Source organism: Phycodurus eques, chromosome 13 (assembly GCF_024500275.1).
Source record: "Phycodurus eques isolate BA_2022a chromosome 13, UOR_Pequ_1.1, whole genome shotgun sequence".
Classification (NCBI taxonomy): Eukaryota; Metazoa; Chordata; class Actinopteri; order Syngnathiformes; family Syngnathidae; genus Phycodurus; species Phycodurus eques.
The window spans coordinates 89,829-117,594 of NC_084537.1; the positions used below are offsets into that span (position 1 = coordinate 89,829).

General features: G+C 43.0%; 1 protein-coding gene across 4 annotated transcripts; it reads left to right on the forward strand.

Annotated features, from left to right (window-relative positions):
* LOC133411955 (cadherin-12-like) lies at positions 1-27,766 on the forward strand. Of its 4 annotated transcripts, none has more exons than XM_061694829.1 (12): positions 1-143; positions 3,781-4,229; positions 6,898-7,022; positions 7,775-7,944; positions 11,763-11,930; positions 12,032-12,219; positions 14,429-14,682; positions 15,425-15,561; positions 17,760-17,881; positions 19,251-19,365; positions 24,689-24,940; positions 27,024-27,766. In XM_061694829.1, exons 2-12 carry the CDS (start codon positions 3,966-3,968, stop codon positions 27,620-27,622), a joined length of 2,394 nt encoding a protein of 797 aa, XP_061550813.1. In that variant the 5' UTR covers positions 1-143; positions 3,781-3,965; the 3' UTR covers positions 27,623-27,766. The 4 variants fall into 4 exon arrangements, with proteins under 4 accessions (XP_061550813.1, XP_061550814.1, XP_061550815.1 ...); XM_061694830.1 differs by having other exon boundaries at positions 24,773-24,940; XM_061694831.1 differs by lacking the exon at positions 24,689-24,940.

Sequence of the window (27,766 nt, forward strand, 5' to 3'; positions counted from 1 at the left end):
GCTGTGGGAATGGATGAGGAGGGAAAGAAGAATCATTTGCTTATTTAGTTTGACGGTGAGCGCCACAGAGACCCGGAGCGCCAACTGACCTGGACTGAAATCATTCGACGTAATCTACGCAGCAGACGCAAGGACCGCCGCAGGTTCGTCTGACATAACATCTCTCACGCACGTCGATGAATGTCCTTCCCGTTGTGCCATTTCTGGAATAATTGATTATCAAAGAGCAGAAAAAAAGTTAGTTATAACCAGGTGCCGCAGAGAGACTCCTCTCTGAACACGAGGCAGTTAACTCGTCTGTATAAATTGTAAACCTTCGGGTTGTGAAAACCGAAAATAAAAAAACATTAGAATGAATATAGGAATACACCACATAAGACAGTTTCCATTACATTTGATCATTTATGATAACATTCGTAGACATAAATATGATGGCCACAATGAAAAGCACAAGGAGCAAAGAAAACGAAGGGAGCTACAGCTCTATTTACAACGACTTCTATCGCTAAAAAAATCATTTGAATGATTGTATTAGGAAGATAATTGAAGTAGTATGTATTATTGGCACGGTGGGAGACTGGTTGGCACATCTGCCCCGCAGTTCTGAGGACCCGAATTCAAATCCGACCTCGCCTGTGTGGAGTTTGCGTGTTCTTGCCGTGGCTGCGTGGGTTTTCTCCGGGCACTCCGGTTGAATTGAAAACTCTGAATTGCCCGTAGGTGTGAATGTGTTGTCTGTCTAAATGCGCCCAGCGACTGGCTGGCGTCCCGTTCAGATTGTACCCTACCTCTCGTCCAGAGTCAGCTGCGGTAGGTTCCAGCGCGCCCGCGACCCTCGTGAGCATAAGTGGTTAAGAGAATGGATGGATGGATGGAGAGATGGTATTCTTGGTATTATTATACATTATATATATTAGTATCGTATTATTAGTCGTATTAGGAAGATCATTTGAGGAGGATGTAATATTAGGATGATTACGTAAGTATTTAAGGAAGAGTGTGGAACATTTTCAGTTGTTTAGCGGGAAAAATTTAAGGGGGTCTGAATACTTTCCGTACCCACTGTACATACAAGCCAAGTAGAGTGTCATGCATTCAAATTGGGGAGACTGGTGGGGGTCGGGCGAGACGGTCACGGGGCAATGATGACCCGCAACCGTCATCCCCACCCAGGTCAACCAGCTCCCCCAAAGGATGTGCAAATTTATGCGGTGCGTTAAAAACCCGTGCGGGAAAGGCATGGCGGGCCGGAGAGCTGGAACACCTGGCCAAGTGTTCTGCCCAGCCTGACGATGCCCTCCCCCCACCGATGCACGAATGATGCGTTCAAACTCGAGGACCAGCAGGGCGGAGAAGAGGGGCGACCAGACCGCAGACCAGCACAGAAGTGTCAGGACCCGGCCCGGCGACCGCCCCGTCATGCTTCGTGCCGGCCCCCCAGGGGACTCCGAATGAGACTGTGCGAAATATGTACAGTGTGAGTAATAAAAATCTGCTGAGTGTGTGAAGTAAGAGGCCAGACTCCTGTGGGCGCAGCCCGACGAGCTGCAAGACCCACCGCGCAGCTAATCACCAACCCCCCCCCCATCACCCAGTACAGGGCAGAGGAGGTGTAAGCCGGGAGGCGCCGACACCCTACCGTAGGCCCCGAAGTCAGCCGAGGACCCCACGCAGCCTGAGCGAGAGAGGGGCGACGACCATGGCGGAGCACCCCCGGGGAGAGTGAAGAGGAGGACACGGCTCCCGGGTGCAGCAGGACGGCGCCCAGCCCCACAACCACACACACACACACACACACACACACACACACACACACACACGGCAACACGGACAAAACCCAACCCAAGAGGAGGAGGGGGAACAGGCCCAGCATCCCCAGAGGCCCACAATGCAGATTCGGGGACAGAAGGATAGGGGTTCAAGTCCATGCAAGTGACCCTATTGTGTTTACAGGAGTCTAAAACCAGAAGATATGATTTGGTCATATTCCATTGATAGTACATTTCTGTATGATATTCTTTCCCAGGGAGACAAGAATCAAGCTTCAGGGTTCTCCATTTTGATGGAAGGTGACCAGTTTTCCTTCAAGCTATCCATTAGGTTATTATGTTTAGCAGAGATATTTTCTAGTGTTATATTCTATGACAAGATTTTGCCATTTGTTAATGCTCGTTTATCTTTCCAGTCTTACAATATTGTTTTTTTTTTTAGCGATTGCTGGAATTACTGGTTAAGCATGTTTATTTGGAATACCTATACCTTTGAAATCACCCATTAGACTAGGTTTTGGAGAAATTGGAATTCTATAGTTTGAAACTGAGAAGAGTTTCTGTGTCACTAGTGACCAGAAGGGCTATACAAGTGTACGATGCCAAAGAGCATGAAAACAATTTCAGAACAATGAGCACATAGCTTTCATTTCGAATAGCCCATTTTATGCATCTTATATCGCGTAATGTGTGATCTATGGAGTACTTTGAACTGGATTTGTCACGAATGGATTGAGACTGCACCCAAGAGCAGGCGGAGGCTGAGAGGTTGTGATGAACAGTTTATTGAAAAGGGAAATGTAGATGGTCCTTGAGATGCGCTGGCGGGTTGTTGAGGCAGAGAATGCGTGGCAGGCAGTGACGAGGGCAGGCGGCGTGGTGGCAGTAATCCACTTGGCGAGGCACACGGAGGAGACACTGAGGACAAGGAAAAACACGGGTTTGTGTAGCCTTCGTGAAAACTGCACCCCGCATGCTCCCGTTCATGAAACAATAGAGGTTGGAAACCGTAGCAGGCCACGAACGGAGACGTAGCGGTGACGGAGCTGGTGAGGGAGTTGTGGACGTATTCGATCCGGAGGTGGGGTTGCGTGCCGCGACGCAGCGAAGGGCCGACTCCAGGGATTGATTCGCCCGCTCCTGATGTACTTCCCTTATTGTGTACCATACTGTATGTGTTTTCTAATGGGCTATGAGTCTGCTTCATAAAAGTTGATTTATTGATTGTATTGCTTTGCAATAACAAAAGCGATAAAAGCAACTTATTATTTATTTTCATTCAGCTGTGAACGGACTTGTCGGGCCGTTTTTTTTCCCCCTCGAAGAGAGATGTTTAGACAGTGTTAGAATTATGAGGGGGTCCTTGGAAAAAATGTCTCCACTGTAAGGAGTCCCGAGCTGGACCCAAAGTTTGAGAATCCCTGTTCTAAACAGTCAAATACTAATGGCTAGAAATGAAGCACTGTGAGGTTTTTCAAGAAGAAAATCCTTTCGGAATATTAATAACAATGCTGAGGTAAATACAGAAACAAACTTGTTCGATATATTTACGTTCGTAAGGCTCACTTATCGAGCACGGATCGATAACAGTTATCGGCAATTTAGAGTTGTCAATCAACCTGGCATACATGTTTGTTTTGGGGGATGTGGGAGGAAACCGGAGTGCCCGGAGAAAAGCCACGCGGGCACGGGGAGAACATGCGAACTCCACACAGGCGAGGCCGGATTTGACACACCGCCCATTGGTGTGTGCGTGTATGATTGTGCAAATGTTGCAGATACTCCTCAGTCAGTGTGCAAATGGAGCAGATGCTACTCGGGCATGAGTGGCCAGTATTGGTCGACAAAAGGAAGGATGGAACACGAGTCACCAGTATTATAGCCCGCGACCCAAACCACTGGACTATCTTGAACCTAACGCATTGCAACATGAAGTTTTCATTTCAAACGTATCAAACATATTCAAAACATATTCCTCAGTCTCCCAAGTAATCTTTGTCTTTTCCCCTAGGCCTCCAAAAGGACTGACAAAGGAGACCTGAAAAGAAGACCAGACCAAACCACCCAGATCACACTTTGATTCTCATCCTATGCATACAACACTGAAAATATAAAACTTCATTGTGCATACCGACAAGCTAATACAGCTTTGGATCCATATTCTTCTCCCCCCTTGTAATTAGCAGCCTCTCCCTGATGATCACATGGCAACATGCCACTGTATTTCTGGTATGCTGCAGTTTCCTGTTGGACTACAGTTCCCCCAATCCCCGATGTCCTCAGCTCCAGGTTGGGGAAAAAGGCGGGGTGAAGCCTGCCATGCCATTCTTAGAGGGCAGGCCGAAGGCAAGGCCTAAACATGGAAGGTCACGGGTGCAGCGTATTAAAAGAGGTTGGGTATGGAACCAGTTCTTTGTTCTGGAAGAATACATGGGCTCTGCACCACAGTACGTTGCTAAGGTATGGTCAGAAAATTAACTCTTTTATTGTCAGACTGGATATACAGAGAAACCTCTAAGGTGGAATACAAATCTGATGCTGCCAAAAGTTCTTTTTCCTTGAAATATCAATCATCATTTTTAGTGTGCAACTGTCGCCATCATAAAAACAATATTGACTGTATAGACAACTTGAAAGTCATGTTCATGTGTTGTTTCTAAATACATGAAATATCTCTATCTATCTCTGTCCAAAAGTGTTCATACCTTCTGCAAACTGTGGAAGTTCCAAAAGTCCAACGTTCTATGCCAAATAGTTCAAGCTGTTCTCAAGCAGCAGCACGGTGGACGACGCTTAGAGCGTCTGCCTCACAGTTCCGAGGACCGGGGTCCCATCCTGTGTGGAGTTTGCATGTTTTCCCCGTGCCTGCGCAAAACACGCTTGGTCGGTTCATTGACAACTCTAAATTGCCCGTAGGGTGTGACTGTGAGTGCGAATGGTTGTTTGTTTCGATGTGCCCTGCGATTGGCTGGCAACCGGTTGAGGGTGTACCCCGCCTCCTGCCCGTTGACAGCTGGGATAGACTCCAGCGCCTCCGCGACCCTTTTGAGGAGAAGCGGCTCAGAAAATGGATGGATGGATGGCTGGATGGATGTTCTAAAGCATCCTAATTTCCCCGAATGATTGGGAACATCCATCCATCCATCCATTTTCTGAGCCGCTTCTCCTCACGCGGGTCGCGGGCGTGCTGGACCCCCGCCTCCAGCCGCCATCGGGCAGGAGGCGGGGTACACCCTCAACCGGTTGCCAGCCAATTGCAGTGATCGGGAACAGACACTTTGATCAACTTAACAGGCTCTCTGCAGTCGGTTTGTTCAAAGTGACCTTTTTGGACATGCTCAAAAGACGACACCCGCTGCATGTCATTTCACTCTTCAGGCGCGCGGCAGCTGCGTCGGTGTGCTAAGTGCGTTCATGGGCCCTGCGTAAATGGAAGTGAATGTGTTTTTTTGTAATACAGTACAACATGGATGTCTCGCAAACATATTTGAATCGGAATGTTAATTATTAAGAAGTACTGTATGAACTAATTTGTTTTTGGCCGGTGAACTGAACTTTAAAAAGGTCCGCGTAGAAAATGTGCTTGCTCCAACACTGATCCTGTATTTCACATCGCAATATATATCGCAGGTTAAAGAGAAACGTCGCAATGTCATTTTGTTCGAATATTGTGCAGCCCTAACATTGCTATGCAATACCTGTCAATTGCATCTAAATCCTATGAACACGTGAATTCGGATGCCGAAATCAAGGTGCATTTTGATCTTTGTAGGAAGTACAAAAAAGAGTGGAAAGAAAAGTATGTGTTGATCCTACCGGCATTCATAAATACCAAGCCAACTTGTCTCATCTGCAAAACGGTTACAGTTCGGACGTGGGACGAGGTCTAGCGCGGCACGAGTGTAACGCTGGCAATCCCGCCCCCTCCAGCCACACCGGTCTGGAGTCGAGTGCGGGTCGCCAGCTTAGCGGTCAGCAACCTCTTCAAGGATCGCGGAGTGAGGTTGCTCACTGTACATTCGCACAGCCTCGCTCGCTCCCGTTGCACGGGCACGCCTCGCCTGATGGATTGCAAAGAGACGCTCAGACAGACGAGGTGTGTTCGGAGTGGCGACCATGTGTCCTGCGGTTCCCCACTATTTTTTTTATTGGGCGATTAACGCGCACCCCTCGTAAACTGTTCCACCCGGTGCAGCCGCCTTTTCCTTGACATCCGCATTGAACGGCAGCACCGCATTTCGATCGCTCGTAGCCGCCTGGCCAAGTATCGTGCCTTGACAAATGTCAGCTGGCAGGCCAGATGTAATTGGCGGTGGGCCAATTATGGCCCACGGGCCGCTCGTTGCCGCCCGCTGCAATAAAGGATTTCTCTTGATTTTTAAAGAGGGGTTTGGACTCCATGTGTACATGGACATAAATAAAAGCTGATGTCTTTTCAATAATGATGACTCTTGGACACCGTCTTATATCTTGCGTTATTTACAAACCAGAAACAAAACTTCATGGTTGAATAAAAGTAACTTGAAGTCCAAATTTGCCAGGGGTATGAATCATTTCAGGGGTGACTGTATGTGCAACCCACATAAATTAGCTTCCTCAAGCAACGACATTATGAAAAGGCATACAAAATGAATAAATATGTAAGGCACTTAAATGATAACAGTTAAGCTATTTCCTGAAAAGATCAAGGACTTCTTGACCCTTTCTACAGTCTCAATGCAGACGGTATGATCCCAGACAGACGGCGCAATGCGGAGGAGACTGATTTAATTTGAGGGGGCACTGCCAATCCTCATCTTTATTTGGAAACCACATCCTCATTGATAAAGGCCTCGCACAGTTTCTCCATAATCTGTTCCAATTGTTGTTGAAAGCTCAAGTCTCCATTTATTTCTTTTTAAGGGGAATTTATGACTTGAGTTTGTACAATAGTATTGTGGGTACATGATAGTACCGGTTGGAGTGGAGAGTCTTTTTAGAGTTTGTTTTCTATCGGTCGGAAGACTACATAATCTACAAACAACAATCTCGAGGACAATTGGAAAGAAATGGTGCAGCAGTTGAAGACACACACACACACTGTCGATTACATCAGTCGAACTAATTCCACTGGATTTCCTACCATCAGATCCACACAGACACGGACCAAGGTGACAATGCAGTGAAGTACACTCTTTCAGGAGAAGGAGCTGCGTCTATGTTCACCATCGATCAAATTACAGGAGATATACATGTCCTGATGAAGCTCGACAGGTCAGTATTTGGATTACAGTATTTACACATGTTTGAAATTGGTTTAGTAGTCTTAAGAGCCGGATTTATGAAAGGTTTGCACATGTTAAAACAGGTGCTAACTTGATAGCTTTTGTAAAGGAAGCTGATCTTGTAACGAGGCGCGCCCAGGATTGCCTCTGCCGAACGGACAAAATGGCAAAGCAGTTCATTTAGCGTGTTCTGGGAAAAGGAGATGCAAATAGGTGAATTTCACATTTTTTTCCCACCTGAGACCAATTGTGGTGACAGATTTTGCTTCTTTAAAAACAGCATGCGAAAGGCAGGTGCACCATTGCACGTAAAAATGACTACGGTTTATGTGGCGAGGGGACGTTGGCAAGAACAACCTTTTGACTCGTTTAAACACTTTTGAAATATCAGAAACGAAGATAATTGCGGAAGGGCTGACTTGGATATATATATATACATTTTTATGACGGTATGGATTAAGGTGCATATACAGCAGGAATGTATTTATTTCTTTTCTGTCAATATGGCATCAATGGGAAAGTTCACGCTCCAGAATCACAATGACATCACCCTTCTGCGCCACCATTTTTTTTCATTTGTTCCTAGACTTGGTAGAGGTCTACCCTCCACTGGGTGACATCCGCGTTACAGTTTATCGGATGGAAGATAGACTGCTAAAACAACATATTTAACGACAATACTGCGCAGTATATAAAGTGAAACGACAATGCAGTCGTAATTGTGTTTCTTGTGTGTGGCAGAGAAGAAAAGTCCTACTATATACTCAAAGCCCAAGCCACAGATGTAAGAACAGGCCTTCCTCTCGAACCCGAGACAGAATTCATTATCAAGGTTCTGGACATCAATGACAATGAACCTCGATTTCCAGATGGACCCTATATTGCCATTGTCCCTGAGATGTCCCCAACAGGTAATGTATATCATTTTCATACAATTACCAAACAGAAAACAAGGTGGGGAGTAAATTATTAAAGACATTTTCCACGATCACCGGTAGGACTAAAATAGGAGTGAAGCATTTACACATACTGGACATTTATACTACTATAATCCCATACGGTGTATGTAAAATACACTTCTTGCCTTCTTGTTTGAACAGAGATGTAATTGTAGTTCACAGAAAGATGCACACTAGCGCGTGCAAAGCCTGACTTAGTGGCCCACCTGTCTTCCAAATGCTATTACTATGAAGTAATTTAACAATCAGTCTTTAGATCTTAAGCTGTTAATACTTTGGGTCTAAGTGCAAAGTGGTGCTTTACAGTTGGTTAACAAAAAGATTGGATCATCTCAAATGATTTAGTCAATAAATGAATTGCTAAAGTTCAGACTTCAATTATTTGAAAGGATTTGAAAATTTGCCCTAAGATTTATAAGTAACAACAAACGTAATATGAGAAATGTAATCACACAATCGGAGTTTTTAGGATTTGACGATAATTACTTCAACAATATCTTGATCTTGACCAAACAAACTGAAATGTGTGCAAAGTACAAGACAGTAGTACCTTTGGGTACTATTGTTCAAAGATTAATAATTGAATTGTGTCGTTGTGGAGTATTTTAGGATTCTTATCTTATCCTGGGTGCATTCTGGATGCTGTGTTAAGTGTGGGTTGTACTTTCGGTCGAGGCAAAGTATGACTGATTGTGAGGTTTCAGTAATGTAAATTTGCTTCTGAGATGGTTGACACATTGCTTGTCCAGGAACATTTGTGACACAGGTCACTGCTACAGATGCAGATGATCCTACATATGGTAACAGTGCACAGATTGTCTACAGCATCCTTCACAGCCAGCCATACTTTACTGTGGATCCCAAGTCAGGTGAGGTACTTTTTTTTTTTTTTTTTTTTTGCCTCGCTAGAAAAGGACATTTTAGGTTAAAATAAATACTGGGGTTCATTTAATCCCCCCAGGATTTCTTAATATCCCAAATATGTTGGTATGGGAGGAAATTATAACCTTTGGGTTGAGAGACCACTCTCACGATAAGGGCGAGGTGATTAATCGGAATTTAATCCTTATTTTTTCATTTTGGCTTCCCATGATCCTAAAAATGTTGTAATGGAAGAAAAACGATGAATGTGCCGCGACTGGGGTGGTGTATGCAAGATCATGTGTTGTAAACGCACCCTAAACCAACTGTGTTGCTTGGAGCAAGCGTGTGACGAGATCTTGCTTTAAGCTGCTTATGGACACCCCATTTGGAGTTTACTGTAAAACTAAATGCAGATCATTACACACATTATATATTTAAATACAACACACACACACACACACTTCGTTTTAGAAATCGGTAGATTATGCTAACAGCCAAAGGAAAAGACTATTGACGTGCTAGCTGATAGCATTCGATCTCAGGAGGGGTTTACCTTAAAATAATGAATATTTACACACAAACGTCGTAGTAAGACATACACAGAGGTAATATAACAATATTCACAGACATGTATTCTTCCTAATCTGTAAAAAAACAAGTTTAATAAAAATTATTTTTTGCGACTTCGTCAACTCTTTTTAGCAGACTCTAAATATGCTGCTCAATGCGTGCATCGCACCACACTGCCCCTAAGAGGTCAAGGCGCATATAGCAGGAACAGCAGATACAATTCTGGCCTTGTATAAAAAGACACAAAGGCTCCCCTTCCCTTACTGTCTGATGTGGAATCAGACAAACATTTTCCTGTTTTAGCTCAATAAGGAGCTACCAACATTATTTCTAGTTACTAAATGCCTGAATATTGAGGTTTTTTTTTTTTGTGGAGACAAATATACACATATATATACACACTCACAATTGTATAATTTAACACTGAGGAAAACTGCCAGAAGAGGGTTAGAAGCCAACAAGGAAGATGTGTTTGTTTAAATTTGCATCAGACAGAAATGTGCAGCAGTTGGACGCACACAGTGTTAATCTGGATTGCCAGTGACTGTGGGAACAATTGTGTCTGAGAAAGGATTAATGGTTTACCAGCTGCTGAGGAGGACGAACGCTGATAAACTTTACATACATCCAAGGCTTGGAGCAGGAAAAGACCATGGTCCTGGACGCCATCAGGCTGGACTTCAGAAAAAATACAGAGCAACTTTCTCACAGTAATTTGCATTAACATATGTACACACACACACACACACACACACACACACACACACACAGAGTTTACGGAAAGTATTCAGACCCCCTTAAATTTTTCACTCTTTGTTATATTGCAGCCATTTGCTCAAATCATTTAAATTCATTTTCCCCTCATTGATGTACACACAGCACCCCATATTGATCAATCAACAGCATTCGAACATCAGTGTCATTTTTTTTCAAGGTGTGTGAGGGCTGTATGGATGACAGGGTGAGTAGTTGTGATGATAAGTAAACTTTTAGTCGATGTGTCCAGAACTGCCATCTTTATGTTTCATGACTACTTTCTCAAAGTACTTCCTTACTGCTGAGGTGAGTGCAATGGAAGTGGTTGTCATTTAGACAGGTTACTGGAGTTTTCTTGCAGAGGGGCACTACGGTGGTGGATTTGAAACAGGTTGGTACAGATGAGTGAACAAGGGACAGTATAGCAGAAAGCTACAGTCAAGGTGGTCCAAGGAAAACTCATAGTGTGCTTTTCCAAGTTCCAAAAATCATTTCCCTATCCTCGAGTGCAGGCACCAAACTCTGATGCACATATAACCAGCAATTAAAACAAATAAACAAAAAAGCAAATGTTAGTGTCAAAAGGATGTTGCAAACACACTCACCACAGGGCACGCCATTGTTGGCACCAAGAACCCTCGATCACCACCAAGAGTCGACACCCACCCCGATGTGCAGGAGGCAGATGAACCCTTAAATAGGGAGGCACTGAGTCCCACAACAGGCCCCAAGGCTAGCGTGAAACCCCATGCCGGCCGGAAAAGGGTGCAGAAGGTGGAGGTAAGACGAGGAGGGATATAGGAGCAACAGAAGGGCCCACACACACGAAGTTCAAGGTCAAGAACAGTAAGGAATAGAGAGTAGGGCACATATTTGGAGAGGTTGGATCCCCCTTATGATGACGACAAATAATGGACTCAGTTTTCCCTTGCCCGGACGCGGGTCACCGGGGCCCCCCTCTGGAGCCAGGCCTGGAGGTGGGGCTCGAAGGCGAGTGCCTGGGCCTGCACCTATGGCGCCCGGCCGGGCACAACCCGAAAGGGTAACATGGGTCTCCCTTCCCATGGGCTCACCATCTGTGGGAGGGGCCATAGGGGTGCAGTGGCTGAGGAGAGGGAAGTCTGGGCGCCCCTGCTAAAGCTACTGCCCCCGTGACGCGACTTCGGATAAGCGCTAGAAAATGGATGGATGGATGGATGGATGGATGGATGGATCGTGCAATTCAAGAGAAAGGGGAGTTTCTGTGTGAACTAATGACCAGAATGGTGGTTTGCTTCGCCAGGTATGTGTGATAAACCCCAATGCTATGTATTTTTAATGATTCAAATGAATTCCAAAATCCTCAAGGTTGTTGCACTAAATGTTTAAACCAATGCACAATACAATTTTGAATTTATTATAATTCTAGAGTTTGCTACTTTAGCTTGATTGGTAAAACTATTTTCACTCTGGTTGTCAAATATCTTTTCACTGACCCCTTATTGGTAAGCTGTGATTGTCAGTGGAGTTTGTCGTAAAAATATTGAGCAATTACGTCTTCATGAAATCTTAAACGTGTAAATACATTGCTTATCATACAGGAGTGATCAGGACAGCTTTTGCCAACATGGACCGTGAAGTGAAGGACGTGTATCAGGTTATAATCCAAGCCCAGGATATGGGCGGCCAACTGGGGGGACTTGCCTCTACTACTACAATCAATATCACGCTCGGAGACGTCAATGACAACCCACCACGTTTTGCCAGGAGTGAGTGAAACCATTTCACAATGAATGAAGGATGTTATAATGGATTAAGTGCTTGAATCCTTACCTTTTTTTAAATATAATTGTCTGTCTATGATCTGTAGGTATTTTTCATCTTCGGGTCGCTGAAACAGCATTACTGGGTTCAGTTGTGGGCCGGATTCTGGCCACTGATCTTGACACTGACATAAATGCAAAGGTGGATTATTCTATTGTACCAGGTGTTGAAGGCATCATGTTTGACATAATCTCTGTAGGCCAAAGTCAAGAGGGAGTACTTGTCTTAAAAAAGGTACCTTAATTCATTTCCAATTTGCATTCTTTGTTTTTTAGCTACTGTGATATCTAAAAACATTTTCAATAGCCCAAATGTAGTTTTCCATCCTATCCATTTTCTGAACACCTCATCTTCTATACCGCTTATCCTCGCAAGGATCGCGGGTGTCCTGTAGCCTATTCCAGGTGACATTGGACAGGGGGGTACACCTTCTGCGGGACGCGAGCCAGGACATATTAAATATTTTTTATATGCAACCCCAATTCCAATGAAGTTGGGACGTTATGTTAAACATAAATAAAAACAGAATTCAATGATTTGCAAATCATGTTCAACCTATATTAAATTGAATACACTACAAAGACAAGATATTTAATGTTCTAACGGATACACTTGTTTGTTTTCTGCAAATAATCATTAACTTGGAATTTTATGGCTGTTCTGGGCTCTGGTTGGGGGGCTCCCTGTAATTTCTAAGGCCTGCCTCCTCCTCTTCCCTCAGTCCTTTTTGCCCTGCCACAGTCTTCTTCCCCTATCTCTCGTAAGGACAGAGGGCTCCCTCACGGCTTTTAGGCCTGCAGTGGGGGCTGGCGGCACCCGGTCTTTTGGAGACTTAACTCCTGCGGCCTGGGCTCATTCAGCAGGACGACCACAGATAGAGGGGACCACCAAACCCACCAACCTGAACAGCAGTGCCCTATTAGACCACCGCCCTCGACCCCACATCCAGGGATTCTGGGGGGCTGGTGCAGGGCAGGGGGAGACGGGCATCTGTGCTGCCTACTGATCCACATGCTCCACTCCTTTGCCCTGCCAGACAGAGAGGCTGTAGTGCAGTAGTGCCCAGTAGCCCACCCCAATCTGTCGGGAAGTAGGGCCCGACAGCCCACCCCAATCCCCATCAGCCTCTCCAGATTTTACTGCACTACACTGCACATGGGCCACACTTTCATGGGGCAGGGATTGCTGTCATAATAATAAGGAGGTGGGCACACATTTTCTCATGGTGAAACTCCTGGGCCCAGGCTCCCTTCTCAGTCAATATCTGGTTTGACCACCATTTGCCTCACACAGTGCAACACATCTCCTTGGCATAAAGTTGATCAGGTTGTTGATTGTGGCCTGTGGAATGTTGGTCCACTCCGCTTCAATGGCTGTGCGAAGTTGCCGGATATTGGCAGGAACTGGAACACGCTGTCGTTTACGTCGATCCAGAGCATCCCAAACATGCTCAATGGGTGACATGTCTGGGGAGTATGCTGGCCATGCAAGAACTGGGATGTTTTCAGCTTCCAGGAATTGTGTACAGATCCTTGCAACATGGAGCCGTGCATTATCATGCTGCAAGATGAGGTGATGGTCGTGGATGAATGGCACAACAATGGGCCTCAGGATCTCATCACGGTATCTCTGTGCATTCAAAATGCCATCAATAAAATGAACCTGTGTTCGTTGCACATAACATACGGCTGCCCATACGATAATCCCAACGCCACCACGGGCCACTCGATCCACAACGTTGACATCAGCAAACCGCTCACGCACATGACGCCACACAAGCTGTCTGCCCTCTGCCCTGAACAGTAAAAACCGGGATTCATCCGTGAAGAGAACACCTCTCCAACATGCCAGACGCCATAAAATGTCAGCATTCGCTCACTCAAGTCGGTTACGACGACGAACTGCAGTGAGGTCGAGAAACCCAATGAGGAAATGTGGTTTGTGGTTGGATGTACTGCCAAATTGTCTGAAACGCCTTTGGAGACGGCTTATGGTAGCTAAATGAACATTCAATTCATGGGCAACAGCTCTGGTGGAAATTCCTGCATTCAGCGGGCCAATTGAACATCTGTGGCATTGTGCTGTGTGATAAAACTGCACATTTCAGAGTGGCCTTTTATTGTGGCCAGCTAAGGCACACCTGTGCAATAATTGTGTTGTCTAATCAGCATCTTGATATGCCACACCTGTGAGGTGGGATGGAGAAATGCTCACTAACACAGATTTTTTTTTTTGTGTGAACAATATTTGAGGGAAATGGCCTTTTGTGTATGGGAATTTAGATCTTGGAGTCCAGCTCACAAAAGATGGGAGCAAAAACAAAAGTGTTGCGTTTATATTTTTGTTCAGTGTATATTGTGTACATTTTTAAAAAATGTTTTAGAATGCAATTGTCAGTTTATGTCCCATTATGTAACCTTGTCTGTTTATTATTATGTTTTAGGCTCTGGACTATGAAACAAAGAAGTCCTACATTTTCAACGTTGAAGCATCTAATGTGCTGTTGGATCCCCGTTTCTTGCATTTGGGGCCCTTTCGTGATTCAGCTACTGTCAAGGTGAATGTCTTGGACATGGACGAGCCTCCTGTCTTTACCAAACCATACTACTCCATGGACACATATGAGGACACTCCACCAGGAGCCATCATTGGCTCTGTTACAGCCCATGACTTGGATGCCAGCAGCAGTGCAGTCAGGTAAAACTAACAAGCAAGCAGTAAAAACAAACATCTGGTTTATATAAATACTGTAATTTGTATAACAAATTCTGAGTTATTTAGGGAAGGCTACATTTCGTAACTTGACCGCTTCGAAAATAAAACTTGACTGTGATTTAGAAGATTGCTGGTGACCGACTTGTTGAGTGTGTTGTAGTGTGTCGAGATTGAGTCATGATGCCAAGAATTGTGACGTGAAACAGAATATAGCCAGCCAATCAAAGAAGCACCCATGACTGACAAACACGGAAAAGACCATAAATGAAAACAAAAAAATTCTTACCCAATGTGGTTTTATGTATAAATTTGGGTTCCACAGACAGCAAGAAGTATTTTCTTAAGCGTGTCTTTTCCACTTCCACCTCGATTCCCTTCGGCATCACTCGGCAAAGATCAACACAAGTGTTTGCATGTCTCCCTTTTTGTGAGATCATCCGGCATTTCGAGATCAGCGGCAGAACAGACTTTGCATGTGCGTGGTGTTATGTGTTGAGATTATCGGAGCACACCACAAACAATACAACCAAAACGGTTAAATACCTGATTTTGTATCTTTATGTGTGGGGTCTGTCACAAATAAAAAAGGTCTTTTAAGATTTGAAAAATCCTTGTGTGTGTGTGTACCAGGCCTTAGCATAGTGGTATTATCAATTCGGTTAGCCTGCCTGCTCCCTTTCCCTCACTTAAGTTTCCCCTTGCCATTTTGGTCTGATTTCTGCAGATATTCACTTGAGTGGCAAAAAGAGTATGACAGCTATTTTGATATTCACACAATTGATGGTACTGTTACCATGAATGAAAACCTGGACAGAGAGGAAACATTTCAGCACAACATCACTGTGGTTGCAACCAAAGTCCGTAAGTAGTCATTTTTAGATATAATCTCAATCTATAGCTGTGTGTAATACTTACTTCACATACTGTAATGTTTCTTTTAGAAAACAAAGCCCCAATTTTAGTTGAATTTATTTATTATGCTGGAACTCCTATGGACAAATGGAAACATTGGGGTTCAAGACACAAAAATACCAGTGCAATAAATCTGCATTATAAATTTTCAACAAAATTCTGTTGAATCTTGCCTTCAACTATTCTGTAGCAGTTGCACATTTCACCTACAGTAGAATTAAAATTGATATGAGCATTTCTGCATATCTTTCATTATCCCAACCTCAGTGGGTTAAAACTACAACCCCAATTCCAATGAAGTTGGGACGTTGTGTTAAACATAAATAAAAACAGAATATAATGATTTGCAAATGATGTTCAACCTATATTTAATTGAATGCACTACAAAGATGAGATATTTAATGTTCAAACTGATAAACTTGATTGTTTTTAGCAAATAATCATTAACTCAGAATTTTATGGCTGCAACACGTTCCAAAAAATCTGGGACAGGTGGCAAAAAAGATGGAGAAAGTTGAGGAATGCTCATCAAACACCTGTTTGGAACATCCCACAGGTGAACAGGCTAATTGGGAACAGGTGGGTGCCATGATTGGGTAGAAAAGGAGCTTCCCTGAATTGCTCACTCATTCACAGGCAAATATGAGGCAAGGTTCACCTCGTGAACAAGTGTGTGAGAAAATAGTCGAACAGTTTAAGGACAATGTTCCTCAACAATTGCAAGGAATTTAGGGATTTCATCAACTACGGTCCATAATATCATGAAAAGGTTCAGAGAATCTGGAGAAATCACAGCATGTAAGCAGCAAGGCCCAAAACCAACATTGAATGCCCGGGACCTTCAATCCCTCAGGTGGCACTCCATCAAAAACCGACATCCATGTGTAAAGGATATCACCACATGGGCTCAGGAACACTTCAGAAAACCAATGTCAGTAAATACAGTTCGGCGCTACATCCATAAGTGCAACTTGAAACTCCACTATGCAAAGCAAAAGCCATTTATCAACAACACCCAGAAACGCTGCCGGCTTCTCTTGGCCCGAGCTCATCTAAGATGGACTGATGCAAAGTGGAAAAGTGTTCTGTGGTCCGACGAGTCCACATTTCAATTTTTTTGGGGGAAATTGTGGACGTCGTGTCCTCCGGGCCAAAGAGGAAAAGAACCACCCGGATTGTTATGGACGCAAAGTTCAAAAGCCAGCATCTGTGATGGTATGGGGCTGTGTTAGTTCCAATGGCATGGGTAATTTACACATCTGTGAAGGCACCATTAATGCTGAAAGGTACATACAGGTTTTGGAGAAACATGCTGCCATCCAAGCAACATCTTTTTCACGCCCCTGCTTATTTCAGCAGGACAATGCCAAACCACATTCTGCACGTGTTACAGCAGCGTGGCTTCGTAATAAAAGAGTGCGTGTACTCGACTGGCTTGCCTGCAATCCAGACCTGTCTCCCTTTGAAAATGTGTGGCGCATTATGAAGCGTAAAATATGACAATGGAAACCCCGGACTGTTGAACAGCTGAACCTGTACATCAAGCAAGAATGGGAAAGAATTCCACCTACGAAAGCTTCAACAATTAGTGTCCTCAGTTCCCCAAACGTTTATTGAATGTTGTTATAAGAAAAGGTGATGTAACACAGTGGTAAACATGACCCTGTCCCAACTTTTTTGGGTTAGGGTTAAGTTTAGGATTTGCAAATCATTGTATTCTGTTTTTATTTATGTTTAACACAAAGTCCCAACTTGTAATTGGGGTTGTATAAAAGACTTATTAGATGGTGCGATAAACAGAAATGAGTGGAATGATGATCCTGTGTGTGCAAGAAAAGGTTAGGGATGGAGTTCATGTAATCTTTGCATTGGTGCAGAGCTTGTGCTACAAACACCATTATTGTCGGAACATGAAAATAGTAGAATAAGCTTTGGTATCAGGTTTCTTACTTTATTCATATGCCATAACTACTGTGTTACTGTGACAAGACGCAAACTTTGTATGGTTTTTGAATGTTTATGTGTGATAAAACTGCTTGCATTGCAGCACCAATGATCATTTGAAATGTACTACTCACTAATATTATAGGGGTTGTGCATAATCATAATCACACGTATATTCATGGCTTTATGTTGACCATTTTCAGTAAATCCTTTGCTGTCCACCAAAGTGTTCGTGATCGTCAACGTCCTGGATGTGAATGAGTTCCCTCCTGAACTGATATTTCCACCATCTACATTTGTCTGTGAAACTTCCAAAGCTGGACAGGTAAATAGACGGGTATATCGGGTTCTGCATCGAGTCATCATAAAAAGATGTTGCGATCAAATCATGCATACGGTATAAAGAGCTATGCCAAGAAACAGAGGCCTGTGCAAACAGTTGCTTGAGTCGATTATGCAATGGTGCAAGAGTTAGTTAACAAAGTAGTTTGTGTGTATCAGTTCTGATAATACAGTATGTCTGGACAACTTTGTTGCTTTTTCTCAGTTGCATTAAAATGACGTGTTAAAGGAAGAAAACACACAATGGTCACTGAAATATAAATATAGAAATAACAGATAATTACCCAATATGATTCAAGCATTGCTTTATTTTTGTGGTCCAAAAGAAGTATTTTTAAAAACAAACTAATGAAACTGGCCTAGATAAAAATGATGGTTATGTTGGGCAACCTTTTGAGGCTATCACTGCAATCGAACAATTACTGTGTTTCTCAAAGACTGCCTTGATATTATTTGAATTTCATGTGTACATACTTGTTTTACTCTATAAACTACTGAAAAATAACTCACAAATTCCAAATACAAATGTCATTTAAGAGCATTTATTTGCAGAAAATGAAAAATTCTCAAAATATAAAAAAAATATCCCGTGTTAGTATTATTATGTACCCCTCTCCGGATGGATGGATATGGATGGCTATAAGAAGTCTACACACCCCTGTTAAAATGCCAGGTGTTTGTGCTATAAAGAAATGAGATGTGACACGATCTGTTCAACTCAACTTAAAAAAATATATATTTTTGAAAGAGAACGTAAAACGAAACAACTGAGTAATGTGTTTGCACAAGTCTGCACACCCTGTCATAACTGGGGATGTGGCTGCATTCAGAATGAATCATTCTGTTTACAGTATATTCAACTTATGGTAGGTTTGACAACAGAGATGATAGCGTGTGCCATTGATTTCTTAAAGTATTTAGCTGGCACCTCACTGAGCATTCTCTTTACATTCTGGGTTCACATACAAAGCTGCACTGTGAATGTTTACATGGTGTGTCCAACAAAAACATGAAAACATATCAGACTGTGTTTGTCGACTGTTGTGACTCGGATGAAGATCAGATCCCGTTTTATGACCAATTTGTGCAGAAATCCTGGTAACCTCAATGGATTCACATACCTTTTCTTGCAACTGTACCGTGTGTGTGACCATGCGTGCGTGCATAAGTATGTGTGTGTGTGTTTAAGTTGTTTATATTTGGACTCGGTGATTGTCTGGCGAACAATCTATGTTGTAGTCTACCTTCTGTCCACAGTCAGCTGAGGTAGCCTGCAGTTTGCCTTATAAATGGGCTAAAAAGCAAACTGCCTCTCAACCTAATCATTTGTTATATCTGTCTCCGTTATACAGGTAATTCAAACGGTCAGTGCTGTGGACTTCGACCTTCCGACTATCAGTCAAAGGTTTTTCTTCAACACCCCTAAGGATCTTCACAACAGAAGGTTCACTGTTCGAGATTATGGAAGTAAGAAAGAGGATTCAGCATCTCCTGTTCACTGTGTGCAATGATGACTTGTGTCTACTCAGTGATTTCAAATATGATGGATAAATAGCAATTTTTTTTGTGGATCCTCACTGCTAAAGGTCAAAACCAAAATAATTATAGTCATGTCAGGTACAGTGCCATGAAAAAGTATTTGCCCTGTAGCATATATTGGTTTCGATAAGAGTGTAATTTATTTGAAAAGGGGGGTCGGAGAGTAAACACCTCCGTTTATTTCCGAGGTAACTCAAGCGACCGTTAGAACAGTGGTTCTTAACCTTGTTGAATGTACGGAATCTCCCAAGTTTCATCTGGAGTTCACGGAACCCTTCCAAATTTGAAAAATATAATATAATTTATTTCAAATTTAAAACTGGTATATATTTTATTGTCTGTGTAGATTCTCAGTCATCCAGGTCATGCACAAAATGAACCATACATCAGTTGCACACAAAACCAACAAAACCTGAATTTCACGCAAAAAAACAAACTAAAAATTCAATTAAATGAAAATTTACTGTAAGTGAATGTGAATTTTGCAGTTGCCATTCCCCTTGGTAAGTGCCACTCTCATGTCAGAGGAACGGTCTTCATTGTGAAAATTCACAACAAAATCTGTGCCTTTTCTTTTTTTCTACAATCCTCGAAAATGCTTCATTAGTACATTTTTTGGGCTCCTTTATTTTTGGATGCGCCGTCTGATGCCATAGCAATGCTACTCAACTCAAGTGTATCGTTGAAATGTTGTTAATAAAGATAGTTAAAAAAAAACAAAAAACCTTTCAAATCGAGGTGCAGTACCGCAATGTTAAACGCCCACCTTGACATAACGTTGCGTTTTGAACGGCATGAACACTGCATTCAAAATGCAGTCTAAAAAGGTACACACGGACACACGGTGTGTGTTGAGTCCTCCGTGGAACCCCAGCGCCTGCCTCACCGAACCCCTGGGGTTCGATCAAATCCAGGTTAAGAACCACTGCGTTAGAATCAAAGCTATCTTTTTCTCATACAGGGTACCATGTCTCTTTTTATGTTTATAGTTTTAGGAAAAGTGACGAAAAACCTCATCAATCTCTGATCCCGAGAAGGCTCGCTATATTCAATAGGATGACAGTCCTCGATTTCAGCGGACAAATGTTTCACTCAAACACACACAGTACACAACAGGAGGTTTAATTTAGAGAACATTTAATGAAACCTACAGGGGAGTTTGGGGAAAAATGCAGATATAGGACGAATGACTGAACTCGTGGTGGCACAGTGGCCGACTGGTTAGAGCGTCTGACTCACAGTACTGAGGACTGGGGTTGAATCCCCGGCCCCGCCTGTGTGGAGTTTGCATGTTCTCCCCGTGCCTGGGTGGGTTTTCTCCAGGCACTCTGGTTTCATCCTACATCCCAAAAACATGCATGGTAGGTTGATTGAAGACTCTAAATTGCCCTTCGGCCTGATACCGAAAAAACTGGACCGATAACAAGAGCCGTATCATTCAGGGGCGCTCTGGTCACCAGCGGCTGCTATTTGCATTGGATTGGAACAGTCAGCTATTTTGACTAAAACACCAAAAATAGTCAATATCCGCAGTAAACTAGCGTATGATCGCCAGCACTTGCTGAAATTATGAGCATCCAGTGACTTTGAGCTCGTAACTACGATGTTCGTGTCCTTCGGAGCGCAGCTGTCGGCAGGACCTGGTGGCCAAAGAAGCAGCAGACTCGCATAGCAGCTAAAGCCGACACAGGAGCGAGCCGGGCCGGTTTGGCTGTATGCAGAAGCACGTTTGTCGTGGTGGGCTAACAACTAAGATAAACGCTCCACACATCCTCCTTTGCTCACTGGGTAATACAACCCCGATTCCAATGAAGTTGGGACGTTGTGTTAAACATGAATAAAAACAGAATACAATGATTTACAAATCATGTTCAACCTATATTTAATTGAATACACTACAAAGACAAGATATTTAATGTTCAAACTGATAAACTTGATTGTTTTTAGCAAATAATCATTAACTTAGAATTTTATGGCTGCAACACGTTCCAAAAAAGCTGGGACAGGGTCATGTTTACCGCTGTGTGACATCACCTTTTCTTTTAACAACATTCAATAAACGTTTGGGAACTGAGGACACGAATTGTTAAAGGTTTGTAGGTGGAATTCTTTCCCATTCTTGCTTGATGTACAGCTTCAGCTGTTCAACAGTCCGGGGTCTCCGTTGTCGTATTTTACGCTTCATAATGCGCCACACATTTTCAATGGGAGACAGGTCTGGACTGCAGGCAGGCCAGTATAGTACCCGCAATCTTTTACTACAAAGCCACGCTGTTGTAACGTGCAGAATGTGGTTTGGCATTGTCTTGCTGAAATAAGCAGGAGCGTCCATGAAAAAGACATTGCTTGGATGGCAGCATATGTTTCTCCAAAACCTGTATGTACCTTTCAGCATTAATGGTGCCTTCACAGATGTGTAAGTTACCCATGCCATTGGCACTAACACAGCCCCATACCATCACAGTTGCTGGCTTTTGAACTTTGCGTCCATAACAGTCCGGATTTTTTTTTTTCCTCTTTGGCCCGGAGGACACGACATCCCCAATTTCCAAAAACAACTTGAAATGTGGACTCGTCAGACCACAGAACACTTTTCCACTTTGCATCAGAGAAGCCGGCGGCGTTACTGGATGTTGTTGATAAATGGCTTTTGCTTTGCATAGTAGAGTTTCAAGTTCCACTTCCGGATGTAGCGCCGAACTGTATTTACTGACATTTTTTTTCTGAAGTGTTTCTGAGCCCATGTGGTGATATCCTTTACATATTGAGGTCGGTTTTCGATGACGTGCCGCCTGAGGGATCGAAGGTCACGGGCATTCAATGTTGGTTTTCGGCCTTGCCGCTTACATGCAGTGATTTCTCCAGCTTCTCTGAACCTTTTGATGATCTTATGGACCGTCGATGATGAAATCCCTCAATTCCTTGCAATTGTACGTTGAGGAACATTGTCCTTAAACTGTTGGACTATTTTCTCACGCACTTGTTCACAAAGAGGTGAACCTCGCCCCATCTTTGCTTGTGTATGACTGAGCAATTCAAGGAAGCTCCTTTTCTACCCAATCATGGGACCCACCTGTTCCCAATGAGCCTGTTCACCTGTGGGATGTTCCAAACAGGTGTTTGATGAGCATTCCTCAACTTTCTCCGTCTTTTTTGCCACCTGTCCCAGCTTTTTTGGAACGTGTTGCAGCCATACAATTCTAAGTTCATGATTATTTGCTAAAACAATCAAGTTTATCAGTTTGAACATTAAATATCTTGTCTTTGTAGTGTAGACAATTAATTATCGGTTGAACATTATTTGCAAATCATTGTATTCTGTTTTTATTTATGTTTAACACAACGTCCCAACTTCATTGGAATTGGGGTTGTAAATTGGATCGTCTATAAATGGAATTAACATCAAAACACACAACGGCCCTCCTGCTGTAGTCGTGCTGTCCTCAAGGCACGTAACTATGTGAGGCTAGACAGTCAGCAAACTAATAAAGAAAGCTCCATACACAAGGCCTTCTTTTCTTGCTTTTATGGACGTCTCTTGTGTTGGTACAAACATCAGATAGATATAGTATAAAGACCAAAGTTTCCCAAGGCTGAAACATTTAGAGCACAATTCAATGTGTTATGAGCCTTTTAGAGTTCCCTTTTACTGTCACGAGTCGACAACTAGCTCAACTTCTACCAAGAGAAGAATATGTCAAAGATCGACCGTCGCGATCCAAGTCCGCTTGTGTGGCAGAAAAGGTTTGCTGCTAACTTGTTCTGCTCAATCAATCTTCCTGCCCATCAGTCTCAGCACTGGAACTGCAATGGCAACTCCGCCGTGTGTCGCTCTGTTAACTCATGTACAGTGCTGGCAAACCAAACGATCATTAAAGAGAAGTCTCACTCGGACATTTTTTACCCCACAGTTTGCACTATGGAATATGCACTATGAAATCATCAAACATAACATATTAACCATATGAAATGAAATGATGTCTTTTAACCTAAAGACATGACAATAGTTTTGATTGCGCAATCACAAAATACATATACAATACGGTGGCCGACTGGTTAGAGCGTCAGCCTCACAGTTCTGAGGACCCGGGTTCAATCCCCGGCCCCGCCTGTGTGGAGTTTGCATGTTCTCCCCGTGCCTGCGTGCGTTTTCTCCGGGGACCCCGGTTTCCTCCCACATCCCAAAAACATGCATTAATTGGAGACTCTAAATTGCCCGTAGGTGTGAATGTGAGTGCGAATGGTTGTCTGTTTGTATGTCCCCTGCGATTGGCTGGCAACCCGTTCAGGGTGTACCCCGCCTCCTGCCCGATGACAGCTGGGATGGGCTCCAGCACGCCCGCGACCCTAGTGAGGAGAAGCGGCTCAGAAAATGGATGGACGGATACATAAGTCGAGGGTCCCTGCTCCAGCTCTTCATTAGTTTGGGGGTCCTTGGCTTAGAAATCCTCCTCATACACACCATTAAAAAAATTATATCGGTTATCGGTATGGGCTTGGAGAAGCAGCAAGCTATCGATTATGGGCAACGGTGGCAAAACAAAACAAAAAACGTTATCGTGCATCGCTACTAACAAATGATCCAGTTAGTGTTAGTGTGTATTGTATGTAAATTAAATATTATTTATAAACAGTGTTAGTTTGATGTGAACTGATTTGGAGAATACATGAAGGGCATGGCAAATACCACGTTGAATACTTATAATGTGTGGCTCTCGTTACAAAGTGTTTAATAAAATTAACAACAATGCTTCGGAATTGTGTTGACATGAATGTGACATCGGGGCAACAGTGGTTAGCACTTCTGCCTCACAGTTCTAAGGTACACGACGTGTATCTCGGCTCTGGCCTTCCTATGTGGAGTTTGCATGTTCTTCCTGTGCTTGTTTGGGTTTTCTGTTTTCCCACATTCTAAAAACATGCATTTTCGGTTAATTGAAGAACTGTGTCAATTTCAGTGTGAATGGTTGTCTGTTCCCTCCAATTGCGTGGTGACCAAGGTGTACCCTACCTTTCGCCCCAAATCAGTTGGGATAGTCACCCGTGACATTAATGAGGTGACGTGTTACAGAAAATCAATGGATGATTGTGACACAGTCACATTCCAATATATATTTACCTGTGCTTCTGCCTGAGTAGGTATCATCACGAATTTATGCATAATCACTTTATGCTATGTTGTTATAGTTTTGTGCAGTGATCCACAATTAGTAAAAGTCAGTCTTTTTTAACATGTTACCTTATTTCTTAGACAACACAGCTGGCATAGTGACGCTACGCTCTGGAATCCAGCGTGGGTTACAAGACATATATGTTCTTCCTGTTGTGGTTGAAGATAGTGGTTATCCTGTTCGGAGCAGCACATCGACCCTCACGATCCAAGTGTGCTTGTGTGGGAGAAAAGGCTTGCCGCTAACTTGTTCTGCTGAATCAATCTTCCTGCCCATCAGTCTCAGCACTGGAACTGCAATGGCTATTGTGCTGTGTGTAGTACTGTTAACTGGTAAGCTGGTCATTTATCACTCGCATACAGTACTTTCAAGAAAAAAAACAAAACATAACCTATATTAATCGGCACGTTATTGTTATATTTGACATGTCCATACAAAACAACACATAATTTACAGAAATGTGTGTGTAAAAAGTAGGGCTGGAATGGTTCTGTACTGAAACGAATCATGTTTCAGTTTACAAATACACGATCCTGCGTCGTCTTTGAAATTGCAAAACTGCGACACGACCCTTTCAACTCTCTGTGCCTCGAATCCACATACAGCCATATGAGCTCACAGCTGCTACCAAACTTAATATAATTATTACTTTTTCGTTAAGTTAATTAATTAAATGCAAGTCTTGATTAAAGATACATTTCTTCCTTCAAGCCTCCTGTGTGCATGTGTGCCATGGGACAATTTTTTTTCTGGTTCGCCAGTGTGTTACCATTGCTGGCGGAAAGTAATTCGGGGGATCGATGATAGATGGAATAGAGTTCTTGAGTAATCAGCCAACTACATCTAATAATGCAAGAAATAAAGAGCTTAGGCTATCATTTTCAACATCTACATGTTAGGTCACCCATTATAATGATCTATACCAATCACTAGACTTGATACAAACTCTGAGAATTCACTTAAACACTATCACCACTAAAAGCTCTTTAACATACAACCCCAATTCCAATGAAGTTGGGATGTTGTGTTAAACATAAATAAAAACAATACAATACACAGTTTAAGGACAATGTTCCTCAACGTACAATTGCAAGGAATTTAGGGATTTCATCATCTACGGTCCATAATCATCATCAAAAGGTTCAGAGAATCTGGCGAAATCAGTGCATGTAAGCGGCAAGGCCGAACACCAACATTGAATGCCCGTGACCTTCGATCCCTCAGGCGGCACTGCATCAAAAAACCGACATCAATGTGTCAAGGATATCACCACATGGGCTCAGGAACATTTCAGAAAACCAACGTCAGTAAATACAGTTCGGCGCTACATCCGGAAGTGGAACTTGAAACTCTACTATGCAAAGCAAAAGCCATTTATCAACAACACCCAGAAACGCCGCCGGCTTCTCTGGGCCCGAGCTCAATCTAAGATGGACTGACGCAAAGTGGAAAAGTGTTCTGTGGTCCGACGAGTCCACATTTCAAATTGTTTTTGGAAATTGTGGACGTCGTGTCCTCCGGGCCAAAGAGGAAAAGAACCATCCGGACTTTATATGGACGCAAAGTTCAAAAGCCAGCATCTCTGATGGTATGGGGGTGTGTTAGTGCCAATGGCATGGGTAACTTACACATATGTGAAGGCACCATTAATGCTGTAAGGTACATTGCCATCCAAGCAACGTCTTTTTCATGGATGCCCCTGCTTATTTCAGCAAGACAATGCCCAACCACCTTCTGCACGTGTTACAACAGCGTGGCTTTGTAGTAAAAGATTGCGGGTACTAGACTGGCCTGCCTGCAATTTTTACTCCAATTCTAAAGTCTCGACACTGGCTCCCAGTCAGCTTTAGAATAGATTTTAAAGTTCTGCTCCTGGTCTATGAATCACTAAATGGTTTAAGTCGTGAATACAAGAAAAACATGCTCATGAAATATAAACCTAGTTGGGCTCTGAGATCTACAGACTCAGGTCAAACAGTGGAGCACAGAGTCCAAAGCAAACATGGTGAAGCGGCATTTAGCTGTTATGCTGCCACACAAATTGAATAAGTTGCCAAGAGAAGCGACGTCAGACCCAAATGTGAATGTTTTTAAACCCAGGTTAAAAACTCTTCTTTTTTCCTCTCACACTTTTTAGAGCATTTCCACTTTTAAATGATCTTTCTTGCACTCCACGCTGTGTTAATTGCATTTTTATTTTTCTCTTTATTTTTTTCTGATTATAAGCTGTTTTTTTCTTAGTTTTAACATGCTTTTAATCATGTAAAGCACATTGAGTTACCTTGTGCATGAAATGCACTATATATGAAAATAAATGCTTTGCTTATTGTGCTTATTCTACTTCATGTTTAGATGGCAAAGTACAGAGATATGGCTGTATTGTGATCATTTTCACTTTTTCTTTTTTACTTCCAGTTATTTCTGCACTCTTTATCAGTCGAAGACGCCATAAAGACAACGAGGCTGTCATGACATCAAAAGAAGATATCTGTGATAATGTAATTCATTATGATGATGAGGGTGGTGGTGAGGAAGATACTCATGCCTTCGACATTGAAACCCTGTGTAACACACACTCAGAGCATGTATTCACTAACAGTATATACTCCAAGAAGGACAGAAACCACTATGGTCATGGGGTTCTGTTGCATCTCAGGACTCACAATGATGAAATCAAGTCACCAGACATCCATCAGCAAACCGCCAGCATTATCTCCCTTGTTAACACCCAGTTGCTTGTTCCCTGTTGCAGAGTTACTCAAGGTAAAGCAGAAATAATAGAGTTCAATGATGAGCAGGTGGGGGAGACTCAGAAGAGTTATGTGGTATCTGCCTATGACTCGCTCGCCTCTGAAGATCATTGCTCTGTGACTGCCTCCCATAGTTCTATAGCAGACTCATGGCTAATTGATGATTTAGGAGACTTTAGTTCCCTTGGGGATTGGGGACAGTCATTCAAATCATTAGCTGGTATCTTTGGGAGACATGCCCCTACTGTGTCTGAAGAGAGCTAAGTTGGATAGTAGAGATAATTTGGGGTTTTGGTGGGACATGGGCAATGGACTTAAAAAACAATTACAGGCACAGATTCTAACTAAGGGACACATCTGCTTGAAGTGAGATAGTATTGGGATCGGTTACCAGGACAAAGGCTAACA